We start from the raw sequence: 22,107 nt of genomic DNA on the forward strand, positions 1-22,107 counted from the left end.
TGGGACTTAGACAAATATGTGGGTCCTCTCTGCAGCACCTTGCATTAAGCTGGCTTGGGGCGGGTGATGTTCTGGAATGTTCTCTGGCCACCTGAGAGAAGTGGAACTTTGGTCTCTGTTTTTGTGTGTGTCCCCATCAGCCGTAGGAGGGGACGCGGTGGTCAGAACCCTGAACCCAATGTCCCTAGGCTGCCAGACTAGCCTTGATGGTACCCGGGAAGCTGTGGGGCCCCTTCCACTGGCAGAGATGGTTATTGAGAGGTGATACCTATCACCTTCCGTGTGAGCATGTGGCGGTGTACTTGCATGTGTGTGCATGTGAACATGCATGGGCATGTTTGCACATATGACCATGCTTGCACGTGCTTGCATGTGAATGAACATGTAGCTGTGCTTTGCAGGTGTGTGTTTGGACATGTGTGTGCACATGCTTGTATTGTGCAGACATGTATGAGGGCACATGTGCATGAGTGTGGGTGTGTGTGCACATGTGAGCACATCTGTGGGCCTGCTTGCACATGCATGAGCGTGGACTTTGCATGCATACATGTGTGCACTGCTGTGCCCTTTGCACACACAGAGATGACATGCACACAGATTTGCTTGCTTGCGCCTTGTGTGCACAGGCATGCGGGGCACGTATGTGTCTGCACGCACACATGTGTACATGGATGTAACCTTGTTTTGTGAGCTTCACATCAAGTCTGGAGCGCTGCCCCGCCCTCCTGCAGGCAGGCTATTCCTCTGGGTTCTTGGAAACGCGCATAAGAGTTTCCAGGCAGGGCTTGGGCGGGCAGCCTCTGTCTGACCTGCAGGGCAGACTCGCTGCTCGGAGCTGCCAAGCCAACCACAGCACAGATGGCCCGGATCAGAGAGCACGTGGCAGGACCTCAGCTGCCTGCACAGGCTGTGGGTGTCCGTCCAGGGCTCCGGGTGGGGGTTTGCTCTTTGGATCTGGTGTGGGAGGGAGAAGGTGCCGTGCCGGGAGGGGCCACCCCCACTTCCCCTCAGCGACCTGCCCGCCTGGGGGCGCAGCTGCTGGCAGGCGGAGGTTGGCATTCCTCCCCCACGCGCCACCTGCTGAGCTGCCGGGAGGGAGGCCCCAGGATGGAAAGAACCTGTCGCCCGCCCTGGGGCCCCTCACCTGCTCTGCCCCAGGCGGAATGTGTGGGCCCGGGCCGCATGCCCTCCCAGCCTTCCTGCCCCAGTTAGCTGCTTCGGCTTTGCAAACTCTGCTTCCAAAGTGCTGACCTTTAAAGTTAGCAACCCTCAGGGGTCTGGACTTGCCTTGCCCACCGTGGGGGCCTTTGATCTGTGCCGCAGCAGACACAGCTGGGAGGGACGCCTCAGGGGCAGAAGGGCCGAGGCAGATAAACCTGGCTGAGCTGTGGGGTGCACGGGGTTGTGTGTACATATGTGTGAGTGTGAGGCTGTTGATGTGAGTGTGCGCAGGGTTGTGTCTGAGTGTGCAGGGATTGTGTGAATGTGCAGTGGTGTGGTGTGTGTATGTGTACGCAGCGAATGTGTGAATGTGAAGGTTTGTGGGCTCTTTGTGTGTGTGTGCACAGATTATGTGAATGCGTGTGTGTGTGTGTGTGTGTGTGTGTGCAGGGATCGTTTAAGTGTGGGTCTGTATGTTCCCGGACTTGCATATCTGTCTGCAGGCCATAGGGTGTGTGCAGACGGTGGTCTCCCTGGAATTAATTCGGCATGTACCCCTTCCTTGGGGACCAGGGGCCCTAGGATGGCATCAGGCCTCCCCCCAGGGTACTGGCATGTGATTTGTCTCCAGACCTCAGCTGTTCAGGGTCGAAGCAATAATCTCAGGGCCACCCCATGCTCCTGCCCACCTGCCCGCACCACCTCCTGTTCCCCAGAGATGGTGCTGGAGACCCAGTTTCCCTGTCTCTGTCTTTGAAGCTTGGGGGAGCTTTGAATGATCTCGAGAAACAAGCAGCAGGGTGGTCCTCTAGGCCCCCCTGGGTGGGAGGTGAGGTGCAGGGTGAGACGATGGGGTGTGGGGTGGGGTGAGGGGTGAGGTGAGGGGTGTGGAATGGGGTGAGGAGTGTGAGTTGGGGTGTGGGGCCTTTGTGGGGGAGAAACTGCTCCCATCCCCAGGACCATATGGTTCCTTGAACACGGAGCCTGGAGTAGCCCCCAAGCACTGCCAGGTAGGCCAATGCTCCAAAGAGAAGACAGTAGGTGCCCCCTGGCCTCAGTGCTCTGTCCTAGATGCCTGGGGAAGGGCTGAGCCTTGGGGTATGGGGGGGAGGCCTTCTCACAGACTGTCCCTGGGGTTTGGTGCTGACTGGGGTGCAGCCTCAGCTCAGCGCTGCCATCTGGGGGCCTGGACATGGCCATCTGGGGACCTGGACGTGGCCATCTGGGCACCTGGACGTGGCTCACATTTTGCAGCAAAGCAGGAGCCTGGCTCTGGGGGGCGGTGGTGGAGGTGTCTCTGATGCTGGAATCGGAGGTGCAGAGCAGGTAGAGCTGATGTCTGAGGGCACGTGCCCGCCACGCCCAAGTCCCCCCTCCAGTGTGGGGGGCCAGAGTGCCCACAGGCCAGAGGTGCCCCCAGTCCTCTGGGTTCTGCCACGTCCGGGCGTGCTCCCCACCACCCCTGTCTGCTGCCGTGTCTGACTTGGACCCTTTGTTGTTGTCTCTGGTCCGACCCCCCTCAGGCAGGGACTCTGAGAGCAGACGCAGCCCCACATCCCGGCTACCATGACCTGTTCCCTAGACTGTCCCCCAGAACTTGGTTTCTTGGAATAGGGATGAGAGTTTCTGTTTCCCGCAAGGCCCCCCGGGGACAAGGCTGACTCCACAGACCACATGCCCCACGTGGTGGCAGCAGCTATTCCAGACTCTCTGTGGCCCCCACCCACCCGGCTGCATCCCTGACATCAGGGCATCACGGTGAAGGGGATGGATTGTTCGGGGCCCCCGCCTCCCCCTCTAGGGCCGCAGGGCTTCCTGCAGGGCAGATAGTGAGGGAGAACGGACGGACAGACGGACAGACGAACAGAGCAGACAGAGGACAGGACACTCAGGGATCTGTGCAGGTTAGGGGGTCTCTGCGGGGTCTGGGAATCTCTCAGAGTCTAGAGGTCTCTGCAGGCTGTGGGGTCCAGGGGTCTGTGGGGCCTGGGGGGTGTCTGTAGAACCCCAGGGTTTCTACAGGGTCTGGGGGTATCTGTGGGGCTTGGGGGTCTCTTCAGGATATGGGGGTCTCTGCAGGGTATAGGGGTCTTGTGCCTGAGAGGGGGCTCCTCTCGGCTGTGGCCCTGGACAGGCACATCCTCACTCAGAGCCCAGCCAGGTCCCGTGTCCGAGGGTTGTCCCGGTGCAGCCAAGAGTGGGGCCTCTGGGTCTTGGCGGGCTCCCCAAGCTCAGTGGCTTCCAGCCTCCCCGCCCGTCCCAGCTGGGCCCCGTGTCCAGGATGGGGCAGGGGAGGCCAGCAGACGCCTCCCTCCATGACCCAGGTAGCACCCGCCACCTCTTCTCTGAGCCCTCTTCTCTTGCTCCCGGTCCATGGCAGGAAGTGTGACTTTCTGCTCAGCCATTCGAACTGGGGCCAGTGCCGGGGACCCTCCCCAGGGGCAGCAGGACCAGCACAGTCTGTCAGGTCGAGGCCACCGGTGGTAGGGGCATCCCCAGCCCCACTCTGCTTCTTGCGGGCTGACATGTCCTGGAGACACTCAACAGTCACGGCCACTTCCAAGTGTGGAGAGGGGGAGGGACCCCATCCCAGGAGGGGCTGCTGCTCTCATCACATAGGAGTTTGAAACATTGGTAGGAAGAGGTGGCGGTGAAGCAGGGGACGCAGGGCTGTGCCCCAGGATGCAGGTCAGAGCACCCCCCCAATCCCAGCTCGTGCCCCCTCCTGCTCTCAGACCCCAGGCCCCGCCCCCCGCACAGTGAGCTCAGTGCATCCCACCTGCTGGAAGGCAGGTGCTGCCCACTGGGGTGAGCAGGTGTGTTGGGGCTCAGGAGTGTTGGGGTTTGTCTGTGTTGGGGTTCAGATGGCTGGGCTGCACGGGGTCATTCCCCGAGGCCGGGCTGCTTGTCCTCACACCCTTCTTCCCTTCTGGCTCGGGAGCTGCTGGAATGTTCCATCGGAAATGTCCCAAACAACCCAAACCGGTGCCTACAGAAGGATACTCTGGGTGCCTGCCACTAAGGATGGGTCCCAGCTGGGGTGGGGCTGGGAAGGGTCGTGGCTTCCTTCTGGGCAGCTCAGTGTCGATCCCCAGACCCCGAGAAGCCCCTCCTGGCAACCAGCTCTGGGTCCCTGCATCCTTGGCCACAGACCCGAGTGTGGGGGATGGGGAGGGTAATGCTGAGCATGGGGGATGGTGGGGACGCATTGGAACATGGGGAACGGTGGGGACAGTGTCCTAGTGTGAGGGCTGTGGGGACAGTGCTGGAACTTGGGGGTGGCAGGGACAGTGCTGGAGTGTGATGGGGCTGAGCCTGCCTGATCCATCTGACGGGAGGAGAGGGTTCTGGTCCCAGCAGGAGGAACCACACTGGGTCCCATGGCCTTTCGGAAGGTTCAGAGGCTGCCCTGAGCTCTCCCTCTGGCTCTTGTCACCCAGCCAGCTGGGTGTCCTCTGAGCAGATCCTAGCCCCCCCAACCCCCAGTTCCCGAAACCCCTGCATGGCTGCCCAGGGCCACAGCTCCTTCCCCAGCCCTGGCTGACTCTCAGCTCCAACCCAGCCCTGCCCGCCCGGTTAGTGCCCATGTCAGGGTGTAGACAGCCCCCCCCCTCGCCCACCCAGGCAGTGCCCATGTCAGGGGTATAGACAGACCCCCCTTGTCCGCCCAGGCAGTGCCCATCTCAGGGGTATAGACAGACCCCCCTTGTCCGCCCAGGCAGTGCCCATCTCAGGGGTATAGACAGACCCCCCTTGTCCGCCCAGGCAGTGCCCATCTCAGGGGTGTAGACAGATCCCCTCCCCACCAGGCAGTGCCCACGTCAGGGTGTAGACAGACCTCGTGCCCTCCAGGCAGTGCCCACGTCAGGGTGTAGAGAGACCCCTGCCCACCCAGGCATTGCTCACGTCAGGGGTGTAGACAGACCCCTCCGCTCACCCAGGCAGTGCCCACGTCAGGGTGTAGACAGACCACTCCACCCCCACCCTGCCTGCGTCAGCTCGTGAGGGCTCTTCCAGGCCCCGGCTCTCAGCTTCAGGGTCAAGTCTAAACCCAGATTCTGAGCAGACCCCCCCACCTCCTCCCATGTGGGGCTCAGGGGTCCTGGGTGCGAAGGGCCTTCCTGGAACCTCATCAACAGGCTCCGGCACCCGAGGCCAGGGCCGGCAGCCAGTCACTGAGCTGGGCATTTTCCGCAGGACACGGGATGAAGTGTTTATAGGTCTGAGGGGATGTGCCAGTGGGTGTGGGAGCAGCAGGGGGAGGGAACTGCTGGCGGGGACGGGGCTGCGGGGTGCTGACTCAGCCGGGAGGCGCACTCTGAGGGGACTCCATTTCCAGCTGTGCTCAGAGGCCCCGGGGCCACCAGCTCCTCACCTGGCCACAAGCATCCCCCGGCCCCCAGTGTGACTTCAGAGGCCTCCAAAGAGGACCCCAGAATTTCAGGCTGACCTTGGGACCCCAAGCAGTGTGACCTTTGCCCCCTACACAATACTCCAGTCACACAATCACGATCATCCTGTTGTTCGTCGATTGCCTCGAGCAGGCACCAGTAACGTCTCCTTCGTCCTAGCCCTGAGATTCTAAAAAGTGCCACATTCAAGGCTCTTTCAGGGTTAGGAGAATGAGACCCATCATTGTTACTGGTATTTGGCATATTGGGTACGCCATGGGGAGTTTGCCAGACTCTGCCGTGTGGGCAGGTTACATTCGGTAGCCTGCCAGGTTGTCCAAAGCAAGAATGAGATAATAAGGTGTCGCACGCCGCAAATACGACGCCCACTTCCAGGAACTGGGTTTTATAGTCTCTGGGTCTTGGCTGTTGATGAGATTACATGGCGCCAGGAGGGAGGGGCGCAGTTGGTGGGTGTGACCCCCACCTACTGGAAGATGGAGGATCTGGGTGGAGGATGCTCAGCCCAATCCGAGCAGGCTTGGAGATCTCAGCCCCAGGACCTGCATGCCTTTGTTCCTCTGCTGGTACTTTCACGTGTGTGGAGAGTGGTCTCAGCATGGTTGTGGCTGGTTCTGGAGGTCTTCAGCTGCCAGAGCTCTGGTTGGGGCGGGGAGGGAAACTCAACCCGCCTCCCTCAAGGGGCCCCGGTGAGGACAGTCAGGCACGGGGGCAGGAGACTCTGCGCTGTTCTCTTCCGGGAGCTGGAAAAGAACCCCGGTAAGGGTCTGAATCCCAGCCATGACCCTGTGCAGGGCCCGAAAGCTACGTGCCGTGGTCGGGGTCCCAGGAGACAACGGGAGCTCCAGTAATGCTTGTCCCCCTCCCCGCTCTGCAGGTGCCATGCTGGGAACGTCAGTGTGCGGGCAGCTGGAGCAGCAGCGAGGATGGATGCGCCAGTGCCTGTCCCCCGCCTCATTGGGCCTGGCTCGGGGACCCGCAGCCGCTGACCAGAGCTCAGAGCTTCTGGGAACCTTTAACTGGTGGATCTCGGATGGCCCCGAAGCCACTAGCCAGCATGTGTCTCCCTGCCAGGCACCCTGGTGGGGGCTGGGCCATCCTGGGCGGCTCCCCCTCCCTCCCAGGGAGAGCCCCCCTCAGCCTGGGGGGCTTCCGCCTTCATGGAGTGGAGCCCCGATTCTTCCTCTGTGGACATACCTCATGGCCAAGCATGGCTGCCTCATGTACAGCCCTCAGATCCCTATTCCAGCCAGAGGGAAGGAGAGGAAGGGAAGCTTCCTGCCTTCCCACAAGCACACACAGGGCTTCTCAGCCCAGAGCATGCAGGAGACATACTCTGGGTGGTGCCGTCCCTGATAAGGGATGATTACTGAAGGTCATCTGCCCTATTCTCCTGGATAGGCAACCCGCAGTTACCCCCATTGGTGTTCCCGCACTCCTACAGGACTCATAGGAGCACTGACAGACATCTCTGAGGGCCACTCAGAGGCCAGAAAGTCCCCTATCTCCTGAGAGATGAGGATTGAGGCTCAGAGAGGTTCCTCAAACCAGCAGAGCTCACATAGCAAGCTGGGGCCATTGGTGTCTCTTCCCCTGGCAGCTGAGCGGCCAGTGTTGACGCTGCCCCGCGGAACCTGGTCTGGGTCCCCGTCCACATGCTCCTGCCTTTGTGTCCATGTGGCTGTGGCCTCCCTCACACTGGCTTCAGCCCGAGCCACGTTTCTGACGTGTGGCTTCCCATCCAGGGCGCGTGCTGGGATGGAGGCTGCGGCCGGGCAGGACCTGTCTCGTGGGGCGCTGCTGACCGTCGGCTGGCTGCTTCTGACTCGCTTCCCCAAAGCTGTGAGCACAGGTAAGCCCCCAGCACATGGGGATTGGCACAGAAGAGCCATCTGGGCTGTAGGGCTGGGTCAGGAAGCCCCGCGACTTGACAACCCCAGCCATGGAGGGGCTGGAGCGAGGGATGGCATGCAGGGGTCCTCAGATCTGATCCTTGGCCTTTTGGGTCCCAGGAGACCCTGGAGAGGCCCCTTCAGAAGAACAAGCTTGCTCTGAGTCAGGGTTTCTGTGCACGGGGTGATGGGCCGGCTCGGTCAGCCTGAGGTCAGCTGCCTTCCTGTTCTGGACCACTTTTCCCATGCAGAGAGCCAGTCCCTGTGGCAGAACCTTCTGAACTTTCCGGAACTTTTCAGTTTTCATGTGAAAGTTTTCCATATATTCCATGTTCAACTCAAATTTTTGCTTTGTTTTGTTTTTGACCCATACTTGGCGGTGCTCAGGGCTGGCTCTTGGCTCTGTGCTCGGGGATCCACTCCAGGAAGGCTTGGGGGGCTCTATGGGGTTCTGGGGATCGAACCGGGGTCGACCACCTGCAAGGCCAGTGCCCTCCCTGCTGTGCTATCTCTCCAGTGCCAAAATTCAATTTTTACATCCCTCCACGAGCTCCTACTCTCTCTGGGACTCACCTCCAGCAGGAAGACCCTCCAGTTGAAGTAGATGGTGGCCAGGCCCCCAGCATGGACCTCTGATTGCGACCGCTGACCCGTACCCCTGGATAAAACATACCCCTGAGCTGGGTGGGACCCCAGAGAAGGATCTTCACGTCTGAGAGATTACTAGGGCCAGACACCAGGCCCCACCCTAGTGCAGAGGCACCGGCACTTTCCAGAGAGTTCTGGGACACGGGAACGTGGCTCCATCTCACTTTCCCGTCTTCAGGCACAGCTGGGAACACTTGGAGCTCGGCCACGGGCTGGCCCTTGAGGCTGGTTGGGCCCAGCCGAGGGCAGTGGTGACACCTGTGTCCTTGCAGCCGAGTGTCCCCACCAGAGCCCGGAGCTGCAGCCCTGGAGCCCCGGCCATGACCCGAACCACGTGGCACAGGTCGGCCACGGCAGAGCCCTGCTGCTCACAGCCTCAGCCACCGTCCACTCTGTCCATATCACTGATGGGGGTGAGTGTTTATATCCTGCAGGGGACCAGGGTGATGCCTGGTGCCCAGTCATGAGACACCTCTGAGCCAGTCCTAGGAGGGTAGGGGCCAGTATGGGAATAGCCATGGCCTCGGGGAGAGGCAGTGAGTCCCTAGGGCTCACACCTGCCTGTCAGGGCTGTGTGGAAGCCCCCCACCTCTGCTCTGTCTCCCCAGGGAAGCTGGTGGTCCAGGACCATGGGCAGAGTATCGTGCTGCGTGCACGCCATGTCCTGATCGAGCATGGAGGGGAGCTGCACATCGGGAGCGTTCACTGCCCCTTCCAGAGCCACTTCAGCCTCGTCTTATATGGACGGTGGGTGCCGAGGGGGAGGGGGAGAGGGGCTCTCTGGGGAGTGGGAGTTGATGTAGGGAGACAATGCCTGATCCCCTGTGTTGTAGCATGTGGCCTCGGGCTAGCAGGGTCCACTGGAGGCAGAGGCCGGATGCTGGTGGGGCCATGGCCTATCTGGCACTCACTCTAGCGGGTTCTGATGGTAAAGGCCAAGGAGCTGCCCAGGGGGGTCTCCCAGGCCCTCTTCCTGCCTTGGCGCATTCATTAAGGAGGTCTCAGTGGTGCTCAGTCTTTGTCTAGGGGTCTCGCATTTGACCTGAGCTTCTGGACACCGGCTCCTGCTGTTGTCAGCTGACTCATGGGCACTGTCCCCGCAGGGCTGACGAGGGCACGCCACCTGACCCCTACTTCGGCCTCAAGTTCCTGGGCGTGGGCAGGGGTGGCGTGCTTGAACTGCACGGACGCAAGAAGCTCTCCTGGACATTCCTCAACCGGACGCTGCACCCCGGTGGCATGAGGGAGGGAGGCTACTTCTTCCAGCGCAGTTGGGGCCACCGTGGGGTCATCGTGCACGTCATCAATCCTGGGTCGGGGGCTGTCATCCACTCCGACCGGTATGCCCCTCCGTCCCTGGCCACGCCCCGAATTGCGTGGTGCAGTTTGGCCACAGCAGAGCCCGCTGCCCATAGCCTCTGTCCATGCAGCCCAGGCGTGCCCGGATGCAGTGCCTCTCTCCTTCCCTGGCGTCAGCCTGACTTGGGGTTGAACAGGAGCTGACACCTGCCTGCACCCTCATACCCGTGCACGCATCACATGGACACACACATGCACATGTACACAAACCCCCATACCCATGTATTTATGCATATGCATAAACATGGACAAACACACTTGCACCTATGTACACACACCCCATACATGTGTACACACAAACACACACATGCACGTGTACATACACACCCATACCCATGTATGCACACACGGACAAACATGCACGCATGTGCACACACGCACACATACGTACGTGTACACATACATACCCATGTACACATATGCACGCGCTTTCATACCCATGCATGCACATGTACACACACGCACACACACACCCTTGTACCCCTATATACATGTGCACATATGTATGCATTCACATGTACACACATGCATGCATACCTCAACTCATGTACGCATGCATACACATGTACCTTATACCCATGCACACACATGCACACCCTCCCATGCCCATGCACACATATGTACACACATACACATACGTACACAAACCCTCATACCCATATACACACAAGTACACGTGCACACGTATGCACATCCTCATGTCCACACATGTACATGTCCACACATGTGCTTCTGTCTCCATTGGCTGTTGGTGCTGGTCCATGTCTGCCCCTCCATGCCAGGATGGCTGTCAGCGAATGTTCCCAGTGAAGCCTCCCTGAGCTTGGGGGCCAGCAGGGATGTCTCACAGTCAGCCTCTTCATGGGGACCTTTGTTCATGTTATGTCTGGGGATGCCTTTGTTGGGCCGCAAAGCCTGGCTCTTGGGAAAGAGCGGCCTCCTGTGGCCCCTGGAGATGCCCCCAGATCCTCGGGAAACTGCAGGCCCATCTGCCCCTGCCTTCCCACCCGCCCAGCTTCGACACCTATGGCTCCAAGAAGGAGAGCGAGCGGCTGGCCCAGTATCTGAACTCTGTGCCCGACGGCCAAATCCTGTCTGTTGCTGTGAATGACGAGGGCTCCCGCCACCTGGACGACACAGCCAGGAAGACCATGACCCGGCTGGGCAGCAAGCACTTCCTACACCTGGGCTTCAGGTACGGCCATTACTCCAGAACCTTTCAGAAGGTTCCAGAAACCCCACTGTGTCTTGCTCATCCCTCCACGGGCCCTGAGTCCTGCTTCTGGGCTGGCTGGTGCTGTTGTCGCTCAGCACAGAGAGCCTTACTGGGACTCGTGGTGGTGTCAGTGTCTGACCTTGAGTGCAGGGGCTGTGTGAGACATTCGGCCTTGCCTTCCACAGACACCCCTGGAGCTTCCTCACGGTGAAGGGGGACCCCTCGTCCTCGGTGGAGGAGCATGTCGAGTTCCACGGTGAGACTCACGGGGGCCCTTCCCTGCCCTCTGTGACCCCCTTTCTGGACTCATAGCACCCCAAAGGGATCCCCGGATGGCAGCGAGTGTGGCCACCCCTGGGCCAGGTCACACCTTGTCTCTCCCAGGGCATCGGGGCTCGGCGACCGCCTGCGTCTCCAAGTTGTTCCGCTCAGAGCAGGGGGAGCTCTTCAATGTCACATCGTGCAGCGAATGGGTGCAAGGTGAGGGCCACGGGGAGGAGGGTGCCAGCCCGTGACCTCAGCCCTGTCCTGCCTGACCTCCCACCCACCTGCCTTTGCTCCTTCTTCCCACAGAGTTGGTGTGGACTGAGTGGTTTGACCACGAGCAGGTGTGGCCGACCAAGGGCGGGGAGAAGAGTCCAGACCTGCGGGCCGTGCATCCTGGGAAAATCTGCAGCCGCCCACTTGACATTCAGGTGCTGCAGACACACTTGGAAGCAGGGTCCTGCGGTGGGGTGGCTGGAAGCCCCAGATCAGCTCGTGGATCAATTCCAAAGATCAGCTCAGGAGGGGCCGGCGTGATAGCACAGCGGGTAGGGTGTTTGCCTTGAACACCCTGGGTCAACACCCTTGGCCAACCTGGGTTCAATCCCCAGCATCCCATATGGATCCTGAGCCTGCCGGGAGAGATTCCTGAGTACAGAGCCAGTAGTAATCCTATGCATCACCAGGGGTGGCCCAAAAAAGCAAAAGCGAAAAACTGAAGGCCCAAGAAAAATAAATGGCAGGTCAGGGGCTGGAGCAATAGCACAGTGGGTAGGGCGTTTGCCTTGCATGCGGCCAACCCGGGTTTGATTCCCAGCATCCCACATGGTCCCCCGAGCACCGCCAGGAGAAATTCCTGAGTGCATGAGCCAGGAGTAACCCCTGTGCATCACTGGGTGTGACCCAAAAAGGAAAAAAAAAATTGCAGGTCAAATTGATAAAAATCAACAATGATTAACAAAACAACACAAAAAACATCAGCTCAGGGGTCAGATCTGGAATAGATACTCCACTCCCAGAGCCAGTGGGGTTGACTTTCTGCCTCGTGAGTGCTCGGCTGACGTGGACAGCTGCAGACTGTCCATCCCAGCACATCGGTGGCCTTGGGCCTCCTGGAACTTTGGCTGTCGTATGGACGGGGCCACGTGTGTTTGTGCTGCTCCGTCACGGGGCACGGAGGTGACAGCTGGTCACCAGCGCATCTCTGCAGGTCATCACAGCAGATGGAGAGAATCTCACAGCTGAGGTCCTGCACAAGCATGGCCAGGACCACAGGCTTGCGTGCTATGCCCGGGGCCGCACCTGCCTTCACTACCGTGTGCGTTTCCTCTGCGGGAGACCAGGTGAGCACCGGAAGCCACCTCAGGGCCCCAAGGAAGAGCCTGCGGTGGTGTGACCCTCAGGGCAGCTAGAGCTACTGTAAATAACAAGGAGAAAGAGATCTGTTTTTGGCCCTGCCATGAGGGCGTGGTACGAGCCGCCACAATTAACTCCGGCCCACGAAGAGCGGGTGGAAAATTCCTACCCGGCTCATGAATGGCCCTTTTCTGGTCCTTTCTGGCTTTTGTTGGCTGTAGAAGCCAGGCCAGGCGGGCAGGGTGAGCGGGCGACCCCGGCTTGCGCTGGCTGAGCTGGTATAGCCCAGTGACGAGGGTGGACGCAGGGCTACTGAACGCGGGGAGGGTGGATGCAGGGCCACTGAGCGCGGCTACTGCCTTTCAGTGAGGCCCAAGCTCACGGTCACGGTGGACACCGACGTGAACAGCACAACACTGACGCTGGCAGCAGACGTGCGCTCGTGGCAGCCGGGGGACACGCTGGTGGTGGCCAGCACTGACTATTCCATGTACCAGGCAGAGGAGTTCCGGGTGCTGCCTTGCCGAGCCTGCGCCCCCAACCAGGTTCGCGTGGCAGGTAGGACAGTGGCGGACACTGGAGACCCAAGCACGGCACCTCTGCATTTGGGCTGCTGCTCCGGGGGCTGCGTCTCGGGTGACAGATGGAAAAGGGCAGGAGCCAGGCAGTCCGTGCCCCTGCTCCAGGTTGGGGAAGGACAGGAGACGTGCTTCCGGCTCCTGGGACAGGGGTCTCACCCCCTACCCCAGTATTAATCTGGGCCACAGAACACAGCGCCTCCTGGTGGGTGGGTTTAGAAATGCCCCAGATAGGTGTGTGTGCGTGTGTGTGCGTGCCCGCACGCACACGTGAAGTAGAGGTGGTATGCATGAGACTCGACGCACACACATGTGTGGTTCCCAGATGTGAGGCACGTGCTCTGCATGTGTTCACTTGTGTGCACGTGTGTGCGATACATGTGGCTGCTGGATCCTTTTCTGCCCCCACGCACCTCCTCCTTGGTCTTTTCCGTGCCCTGGGCCCCTGTCCACGCCTCCCTTGACCAGTGTGTCTGGGCCCGCGGTGCCACGCTCAGCCCCCACCCCCTGCTGTATCCCTCCATGAGGTGGGTCCGAGGCCCCACACGCATGCAGTGGGGCTTGTGAGCACGCTGAGCTGCCCCATTGTTGTAGGAAAGCCCCTGTACTTGCACATGGGGGAGGAGGTGGACGGCGTGGACATGCGGGCCGAGGTGGGGCTGCTGAGCCGGAACATCGTGGTGCGGGGGGAGGTGGAGCCCACCTGCTACCCCTACACCCCCCACGTCTGCAGCTTCTTCCATTTCGACACCTTTGGGGGCCACATCAAGGTACGGACTACTGGCGGGAAGCTGGGAGGCAGGGAGCTGGGACAGTGGCAGCAGGGCTGACGCCTCCCTCCCGGCACGCAGGTCGCCCTGGGCTTCAAGGCTGTGCACCTGGAGGGTGTGGAACTGGTGCACATGGGCCAGCAGCTGGTGGGCCAGTACCCGCTGCACTTCCACCTGGCAGGCGACGTGGATGGGAAGGGCGGCTATGACCCGCCCACCTACGTCCGGGACATGGCCATCCACCACACCTTCTCCCGCTGTGTGACTGTGCATGGTTCCAACGGTCTGCTGGTGAGCTACCTCAGCTGCAGCCTGAGGAAGACCCCCACTCCCCTCCCCACGCCCCTGGAGGCAGGGCGGGTCTGAGCCACAGGTGTGAAAGAATCACACATCCTCTGTGCACCAGGCCAGAACCTGCTGCATGGGCTAGGACTGTTTCCAGTGCCACGGAGCCTTTCTGACACTAAACTGATTGTTTCATGCGAAATTTAAGTTTCTTTAACAGGAACTGACTGACCTGAGTTTTAAAAGCTGTGCACGCACGGAGGGGCGCCCAAAGGCGCTTTGTTTGCCTTCAGCAAGCAAAAGCCCTTTGAGGCTGAGCCCAGGGGGGTCTTCTTGGGCAGCCAGGGGGGTGGCCCCCAAACAAAAAAAAAACCCATTGGCTTCCCTCCTTGGGAAATGAAGAGATTTCACATACAAATAAGGGCTGGGCCCAAGGTGGAAGGTTCCCTGCTCTGAGCCCACCTTCTCAAAGAGGAGACATGTGTTTCTAGAAGGTTCTAGATTTCTGGCTGAGGCACTGTGGTTTCTGCCCCGCTTCTGTTCCTGTGAAGTCCCTGAAGCCCCCTCAGGGTGTGTTAACACCTGCTGCCCTCAGGTCCAGGATGTGGTTGGCTACGACTCTCTGGGCCACTGCTTCTTCACGGAGGATGGTCCGGAGGAGCGGAACACATTTGACCACTGCCTGGGTCTGCTGGTCAAGGCAGGCACCCTGCTGCCCTCAGACCGAGATAGCAGGATGTGCCGGGCCATCACCGAGGATGCCTACCCTGGCTACGTGCCCCGGCCGCGGCAGGACTGCAAGTGAGTGCCCCTGACGGGGTGGGGCAGTGGGTGGGCCTCACCGTGGGCTTGTGTGATCCGTGGCTGTCCCTCCAGTGCCGTGTCCACCTTCTGGATGGCCAACCCCAACAACCACCTGGTCAACTGCTCTGCAGCCGGCTCTGAGGTGAGCATGTACAGCCCACAGCCCACAGCCCACGGCCCATGGTGCCGTGTTGGGGAGAGGGACCAGATATGCCCCCAAAGCTCACGAGTGATGGACCCTGTGCTGCCCATCCTCCTCCAGGAAACTGGCTTCTGGTTCATCTTCCACCATGTCCCAACAGGCCCCTCTGTGGGCATGTATGCGCCGGGGTACTCGGAACACATCCCCCTGGGCAAGTTCCAGAACAACCGAGCACACTCCAACTACAGGGTGAGTCTGCCCTCCTGCAGATTCCTCTCCGGTTGCTGCCTGCCCTGGCTCTGGAACTTGTGTCTCTGTGCCCACAGGCCGGAATGATCATAGACAATGGGGTGAAGACCACCGAGGCCTCTGCTAAGGACAAGCGGCCCTTCCTGTCCATCATCTCTGCCAGGTGGGCAGCCCTGAGCACCCCACATGCTCCTCTGTCCCTGCACCCACTTCCTGTGCCTTCTGCAGTCTGGCAGGAACCCCTGCTGCGGCTGAGGGAGCTGGTTCTAGGCCCCTTGCACGAGCCCTGGGTGGGGGCGGGGCAGGCCAGGTGTGAGGCCTCTGTGTCCAGGTAGGAGCAGAGTTGGGTCCCCAACGCTGGCCCTGCCCCCCACCCCACCCCATTTTTCTCTAGGTACAGCCCCCACCAGGATGCTGACCCGCTGAAGCCCCGTGAGCCGGCGATCATCCGGGGCTTCATCGCGTACAAGAACCAGGAGCATGGAGCTTGGCTGCGCGGGGGCGACGTGTGGCTGGATGGCTGCCGGTGAGTGGGGTATGGTGACACCCAGAGAAGGAAGAGGGAACCAGTGTTGGGGCCCAGCTTGGCCTCTCAGCTGGGAGGGCACCCTGGGTGGGTTGAGGGGTATCCACACCCCGAAAGACCCATGCCCAGTAAAGTTTCGCTGAGGGCACTCTTGCACCTCAGACAGTCCTGGGAGTGCCCAGCTGGGCACTGACTGTGCTCTGGCCCCCAGGTTTGCTGACAACGGTATCGGCCTGACTCTGGCCAGGTAAGCATGGTGCCACGGCTGGGCCCTGGGGCCTCCACAGGCCCCTCACCCGCCTCTCCCGGCAGTGGCGGGACCTTCCCATATGACGACGGCTCTAAGCAGGAGATCAAGAACAGCCTGTTCGTGGGCGAGAGTGCCAACGTGGGCACGGAGATGGTGGACAACCGGCTGTGGGGTCCCGGTGGCCTGGACCACAGTGGACGCACCCTCCCCATAGGCCCGTAAGTCCGCCAGGTCTTGGAAGCACAGGGATGGTGGGGAGGGACAGGCCGCCTCTGCTGGTCCTGCTCTGGGAACCCGGGCTCCTGGGGGGTCTGTGCTGCAGTTGGGACCTCTCAGGAGAGCACACACTGACCAGAGGGATCAGATTGCCAATCCCAGGGCTAACTCAGAGGAGCCCCTCGTCTGGGCCCTGGTCTGGTCAGTGTTTCAGCCCCAGACTCAGGCGGGGATGACTAAGGGCCCTCCCTCCCCAGGGAGCTACTGCTGGCGTCTCTCCAGCAGTGATGGTATTTACTCAGTGACTCTTCACAGGATGGGATCACTGGGGAAAATGGCCCTCTCCCAGGCAGCAATTCATCTCCTGCCCGCCCGTCTGTCTGTCCATCCATGTCTCCAAGCCTCCTACCCACCTATCCTCCTGTCTGTCTGTGCAGCCGTCCACCCAGTATGTTTCCAACCCCGAGTCGTTTCTCCCTCTGTTCTGAGCCAGGGTAGTGGTGGGGTGGAACCGGGCGCTGTGCAGCAGAACATGCCGGAGGGCACCAGCCTCAGGCCCGCTTGCTCACCCCCAGGAACTTTCCCATCCGTGGGATTCAGTTCTACGACGGCCCCGTCAACATCCAGAGTTGCACATTCCGCAAGTTTGCAGCGCTGGAGGGCCGGCACACCAGCGCGCTGGCCTTCCGCCTCAACAATGCCTGGCAGAGCTGCCCCCACAACAACGTCACCGACATCGCCTTTGAGGATGTCCCGGTGAGTGGGGTACTGGGCCGCGTGTGAAAACCCAGACTTGGGGTGAGTCACTGGTCTCTGGAGCTACTGGCCCCATCCCAGCTCCTGTGCACCCAACTGGAAAAATACGAGCGGAAACTTCCCAGGTCAAGTCTGGGGGACATCCGCACCCTTACCCTGCTTGGACAGCACGACCCCAGCCGCCCTGGCACCAGGCTTGGACACCGCTCCTGCACGGGCCCCTGCTCAGGACTCACTGTCCGTTGCCGGGCCACCTGGGCTGGCCCCGCAGCGTAAACAGATGCATTGCCAAGAACCTTGGCCGAGGGCATAGCTGGACCCTCTTGCCAGAGGCCCAGTCAATCTTCCTGCCTCGCGTGGACAGGGAGGTGGAGGGCTCAGGGCCAGCAGCAGCTGCTTCCCTGGGCCTGTGGCCACGCCAGGGGCCAGGCAGAGCTCAGGGCACAGTCCCAGGTGGCTCCTGGGTCCCGTGCACTCATGTGCCCACCCACCCCACCCTTGTCCTCTCTCCACCTCTCACATTTGCATCCTGATCCTGACCCAGATGGGTGCAGGGAGGGTTTGGCTGCTGCATCCTGCTCTGTAGTGGGTGTCAGCAGAGAGCAGGATCGGGCCAGGCCTCAGGGTGCCTGTGTGCAGATTACTTCCAGAGTGTTCTTCGGAGAGCCTGGGCCCTGGTTCAACCAGCTGGACATGGATGGGGACAAAACGTCGGTGTTCCATGATGTTGACGGTTCCGTGTCCGAGTACCCCGGGTCCTACCTCACCAAGGATGACAACTGGCTGGTCCGGCACCCAGACTGTGTCGACGTCCCAGACTGGAGAGGTGCTATCTGCAGTGGGCACTATGCACAGGTGGGGACCAAGACCCTTGGGAGATAGAGGTGGGTGGAGAAGGCTCCTGTAAGTCCTGCTGTGAGCCCACTGCCCCCCAAACCTGGCATGCTCAGAATCCCCCTCTGCACACAGAGCCCCTGCATTCTGGCTGCTCCCCACATCCATCGGCAATGCCCGCACAATCCCCTCGGCCCACTGGCTTGGACGGTCTTTGATGCATTAGGTAGAATCTTGTCCTGCCAAGAGGCAGGCTGGGCTTTATTGTTTCAGTGGTGCTGGGGCCAACACCCAGGGCCACATACATGTGGGACCACTCTCTGCCGCTGAGCCCCATCCCTGGCTGACACCCTGGATGGTGTGCTTCGTGGAGAAATTGCTTGTTGCCTCTCTCCTAGAATCCAGACAATTATAAGCTAAACTTGGTCCTGGCCACATCGGCCCAATTCCAGGCAGGATGAAGGATGTAGAGCAGGCCCTTCAGGTCTGCTGCTGTCCAGTCCTTGGGGTGCCGGGGCGATAGGTGCAGGCAGGAGTGGGGGGCTGCTGGGGATGGGGGACTGAAGTGCCCAGGCACCTGCTGTGGCTCTCTGGTCGCAGATGTACATCCAGGCCTACAAGAGCAGTAACCTGCGTCTGAAGATCATCAAGAACGACTTCCCTGAGCACCCGCTGTGGCTGGAGGGGGCACTGACCCGCAGCTCCCACTACCAGCAGTACCAGCCCGTGGTCACGCTGCGCCGTGGCTACACCGTCCACTGGGACCAGCCAGCACCTGCTGAGCTAGCCATCTGGCTCATCAACTTCAACAAGTGAGGGACAGCAGGGCTGGGCTTGGACAGCCCGCGACAGTGTGACTGACCCAGGACAGGGAAGTGACCCTGAAGAGTGAGGGGAGCCTGAAAAGGAGACCAGGGGCAGTGGCCCGGGGCAGGGAGGGGACCGGGAAGTGACCCTGACTAATGAGGTGTTGTAGAGAATGATCCTGGAGAATGGGGCACTCTGGGCAGGCAGGGGGACCCAGGACTAGGAGGGGACCAGGACATCAAGGAGACCGGGAGAAGTGACCCAGGACAGTGAGAGGAACTAGACAGGGAGAGGACCAGGACGGCAAGGGGACCAGGACAGTGAGCAGACCTGGAGCAGTGAGGGACAGGGCAGTGATCCAGACGTGGGTGGCCCCTCATGGCTTGTGGTGGTGGAGTGGCCGGGCGGGCGGGCAGCCATATAACCTTGGGCTCGCCCACACAGCCCTGCAGGATGTCTGCAGTGTGACGTCGCCCAGCAGGGTGACCCAGCATGGCCATCTGGGGTGTGCTGGAAAAAGAAAGGCCGCGGGAGAGGCGATGGGATGACCTGAGTCTCAGCACAAGGCCATGTCCACTGGCTGGCGATGGCCTGAGTCTCAGCACATGGCCGCGGGTACTGCTGGGCAAGTTTCTGGGCGCACTGGGCTCTCCCTGGGAAGTAATACAGGCCAGCAGAACTGGCGTCCGTCTAGCCCAGCCCACCTATCTGTCCTTGCCAGGCCTGAACCCTGTGCCCCGCAGCAGCTAGGGGGTGACCAGGGGCTAGGCTGAGCCACGCTATCCTCTCGCAGGGGCGACTGGATCCGTGTGGGGCTCTGCTACCCACGGGGCACTGTCTTCTCCATCCTCTCTGACGTGCACGACCGCCTGCGGAAACAGACGGCCAAGACGGCCACCTTCGTGAGGACGCTGCAGATGGACAAAGTGGGGCCCAGCTTCCCGGGCAGGAGCCACTACTTCTGGGATGAGGATTCGGGGTGAGGGGCCCTGTGCGTGGTGTTGCTCTCTGGCCTGTCCCCCAGGCACAGGCTCCGCGGGACCAGACCTCACTCCCCTGAACACCCCCCACCCCGTCCTCCCACCAGTGGGATGCAGCACCCACCCACCACCCTCCCTGGCACAGGCTGCTCTTCCTGAAGCTGATGGCGCAGAACGAGCGAGAGCGTTTCGCCTTCTGCTCGGTGAAGGGCTGTGAGCGCATCAAGATCAAAGCTCTGATTCCCCCGGGGTCCCGCACCAGCGACTGCACGGCCGCCGCCTACCCGCGCTTTGCAGAGCGGCCCACCGTGGACGTACCCATGCCCCGCAAGCTCAGCGTGCAGCCGGTGAGCCTCCACTTCCGGCAGGGGAGTGGGGCGCTGGAGTGGTGCCCCTGCCGATGCCCAACTCCACTGCCTCTTCCAGACCCAGGAGCGTTTCCTGGAGGTGAAGCTGGAGAGCGGCAGGCGTTTCTTCCACCTGCTCAGCGATGAGGCCTACATTGAGGTGTGGGCGCTGGGCGGAGTGGGCTGGAGGGGGCACTGGGCCCAAGACTCTTCGGCGGCTCCCAGTCCCGGGGAAAGCCCAAGCCCTTGCCGCTGCACACTCCCTCTCGGGTGTGGACCCTGCTTCCTGGGGGCTTCGGCTCTGTCTCTCACGGCCGACTCTGGCCCAGGTGGACGGGAGGCGGTTCCCCAGCTCTGAGGAGGGCCTCCAGGTGGTGGTGATCCATGGGAAGCGTGGCCACGTGCTGGGCCACGCTGTCTTCAGAAAGGCGGTGCTGCAGGGCGTCCCTTGGCAGCTCTTCAGCTACGTGGCGGCTCTCCCCGAAAAGTAAGTCACCGGCTCCGGGCAGCTCAGGGAGGAGACCTGCCTCCTCCCCTCCCCCCACAGGTGCAGCCTCAACTTCCTGCACTCTGGGTGGGATTCAAAGGAGGGGGGCTAACCCCGGCCCTACACCACCCGCCTTGTTCTGGCCACCCCTGCTGCGTGCAGCCCGCATCTCTGTCCGCAGGGCCTTATGGGCTCCCCTGGCCACACTTAGCACTCTTTCCATGCTAAGGGCCTTGCGGACACAAGCTCTCCTTCTGGTCCCCTAACTCAGAACAAGCCTCCTCTGAGACTCCCTGTCCTGACCCCTAACCTTCTCTGACCCTGCCCCCTCACACCCACACACTGTAAAGCATCCCCACTGCGTTCTGCCGTAACCCCGCCCTGACCTGGCCCGCCGCGGTTCCGTCCAGCTCCATCGTGCTGGCGGTCTCCCGTGGAAGCTCCGTGTGCAGAGGCCCGTGGATCCGCGCGCTAGAGAAACTGGGAGCAGACAAGGGCCCCAGGCTGAAAGGTAGGGACTGCTCCCGGCCGCTCTGTGGAGGGGGGAGTATGGGGCCCAGTGATGCCCTGCAGAGCAGAGTAGGGGCTCTGGCCGCCGCCCCCAGTCTGACCTCTCTTTGCAGACCACCTGGCCTTCGCGGGCTACAAAGGCACCTTCCGGCCGCAGTGGGTGTCGCTGAGGACAGACGAGCGCGCCGCGCGGCTCTTCCAGGTGGTTCCGGTGCCCGTGCAGCGCAGGCGGCCGCTGTGAGCTGGAAGGACCGCGGGGCCAAGCCCCGCCGACAGCAAAGCCCCCGCACCCTGCCCGCACCGGGGTGGGACAGCATCGGCAGAGTGAGTGCAGCAGAGCAGGACCGGACCGATTTGGGGGTCCCCTGGGCTCCGCCCCCACCTACAGCACCCCAGGGCTGGGTGCCCCCGAGATCCCCGCGAGTGCAGGAACCACTCCAGGCTGCATCCCCTGAGATACGGCACCTGGACGCCCAGCCCAGCCACATGTGGAGGTGCTGCATATTGGGGCGCAGTTGTGTCCATTAGGGGCAGGGCACATAGGGGTGTAGCCACTGGGCAGTGAGACCAGGTGAGGTCCACATGGGGGTGTGGTGAGGTCTATGAGGTAGAGACATGACTTCAGCATGGCCACATGGGGCCGATATGACAGCAGACGAGGTCACCAGGTGGTGACATCAGGCATGACTGTGTAGCGGATTGCATGGTCAGACATGTCCTGGGTGTGTTCACACAAGGACCAGTCCAGTTGGAGCTGCTGTTGTGTCAGGGGTGCGGCTTGTTGGGGGTGAAGTCGGATTTGGTCGGGCTTCGATATCTGTCATGCAGGGCAGATCCCTTATGGGCCACGGGTTTACTGAGGGCAGGCTGGTCAGGGACCCAACTATGGTCAGGCCGGTCTGGTCGGGGCACAGTTCTGTTGGTGGATCATGCCTGGCAGTGAAGTTAGCGGCATGACTGTGGAGCTTGGGTGTGGCCAGCCCCAAGTGACCTGAAAGGTGGAGCTGTGTGCAGGTGCATGGCGGGGGGCTGGTGGCACATGGCTGCCAGAGAAGCTGCCCTTTCTGGAAGTGGCGTTGGCCGCATTCAACTTATTTATTGTGCCTATGTCTGCCCAGCCCCAGGAGACCTGGCCAGTGCTGAGGGGGGCGGGCATGGGCTCTGCTGAGCCACAATAAACAAGGAAACCAGCTGTGTAGGTCTGTTCTCTGAGCCGTGCCCCTGTACAGGAGACTCACTGCCCCCCCACCCCAGGGCA

The 22,107-nt window shown here is 61.3% G+C and overlaps 2 protein-coding genes across 2 annotated transcripts in view; one reads left to right on the forward strand and one right to left on the reverse strand.

Moving 5' to 3' along the window:
• The window catches only part of MTHFS (methenyltetrahydrofolate synthetase), a 162,575-nt gene that overhangs the window by 128,468 nt on the left and 12,000 nt on the right, over nt 1-22,107 (reverse strand). The window lies entirely within an intron of this gene.
• On the forward strand, nt 7,301-21,287 carry CEMIP (cell migration inducing hyaluronidase 1). Its single transcript, XM_056114416.1, has 28 exons — nt 7,301-7,425; nt 8,386-8,526; nt 8,722-8,860; nt 9,217-9,453; nt 10,488-10,667; nt 10,874-10,944; nt 11,073-11,168; nt 11,262-11,383; nt 12,163-12,295; nt 12,675-12,866; nt 13,481-13,656; nt 13,738-13,947; nt 14,537-14,742; nt 14,818-14,887; nt 15,008-15,136; nt 15,214-15,299; nt 15,531-15,662; nt 15,874-15,909; nt 15,975-16,130; nt 16,704-16,884; nt 17,524-17,739; nt 18,319-18,530; nt 19,319-19,504; nt 19,651-19,852; nt 19,932-20,012; nt 20,182-20,339; nt 20,750-20,850; nt 20,963-21,287. Exons 1-28 carry the CDS (start codon nt 7,332-7,334, stop codon nt 21,088-21,090), a joined length of 4,071 nt encoding a protein of 1,356 aa, XP_055970391.1. The 5' UTR covers nt 7,301-7,331; the 3' UTR covers nt 21,091-21,287.

Source organism: Sorex fumeus, unplaced genomic scaffold, assembly GCF_029834395.1.
Source record: "Sorex fumeus unplaced genomic scaffold, SorFum_2.1 ptg000024l, whole genome shotgun sequence".
Classification (NCBI taxonomy): Eukaryota; Metazoa; Chordata; class Mammalia; order Eulipotyphla; family Soricidae; genus Sorex; species Sorex fumeus.

Coding starts and splice junctions, on each gene's coding strand:
- CEMIP (XM_056114416.1), top strand. CDS start 7,332: ATGGAGGCTGCGGCCGGGCAGGACCTGTCTCGTGGGGCGCTGCTGACC. Junction 9,454..10,487: donor GCTGTCATCCACTCCGACCG/GTATGCCCCTCC, acceptor CCACCCGCCCAG/CTTCGACACCTATGGCTCCA. Junction 20,013..20,181: donor GCGATGAGGCCTACATTGAG/GTGTGGGCGCTG, acceptor ACTCTGGCCCAG/GTGGACGGGAGGCGGTTCCC.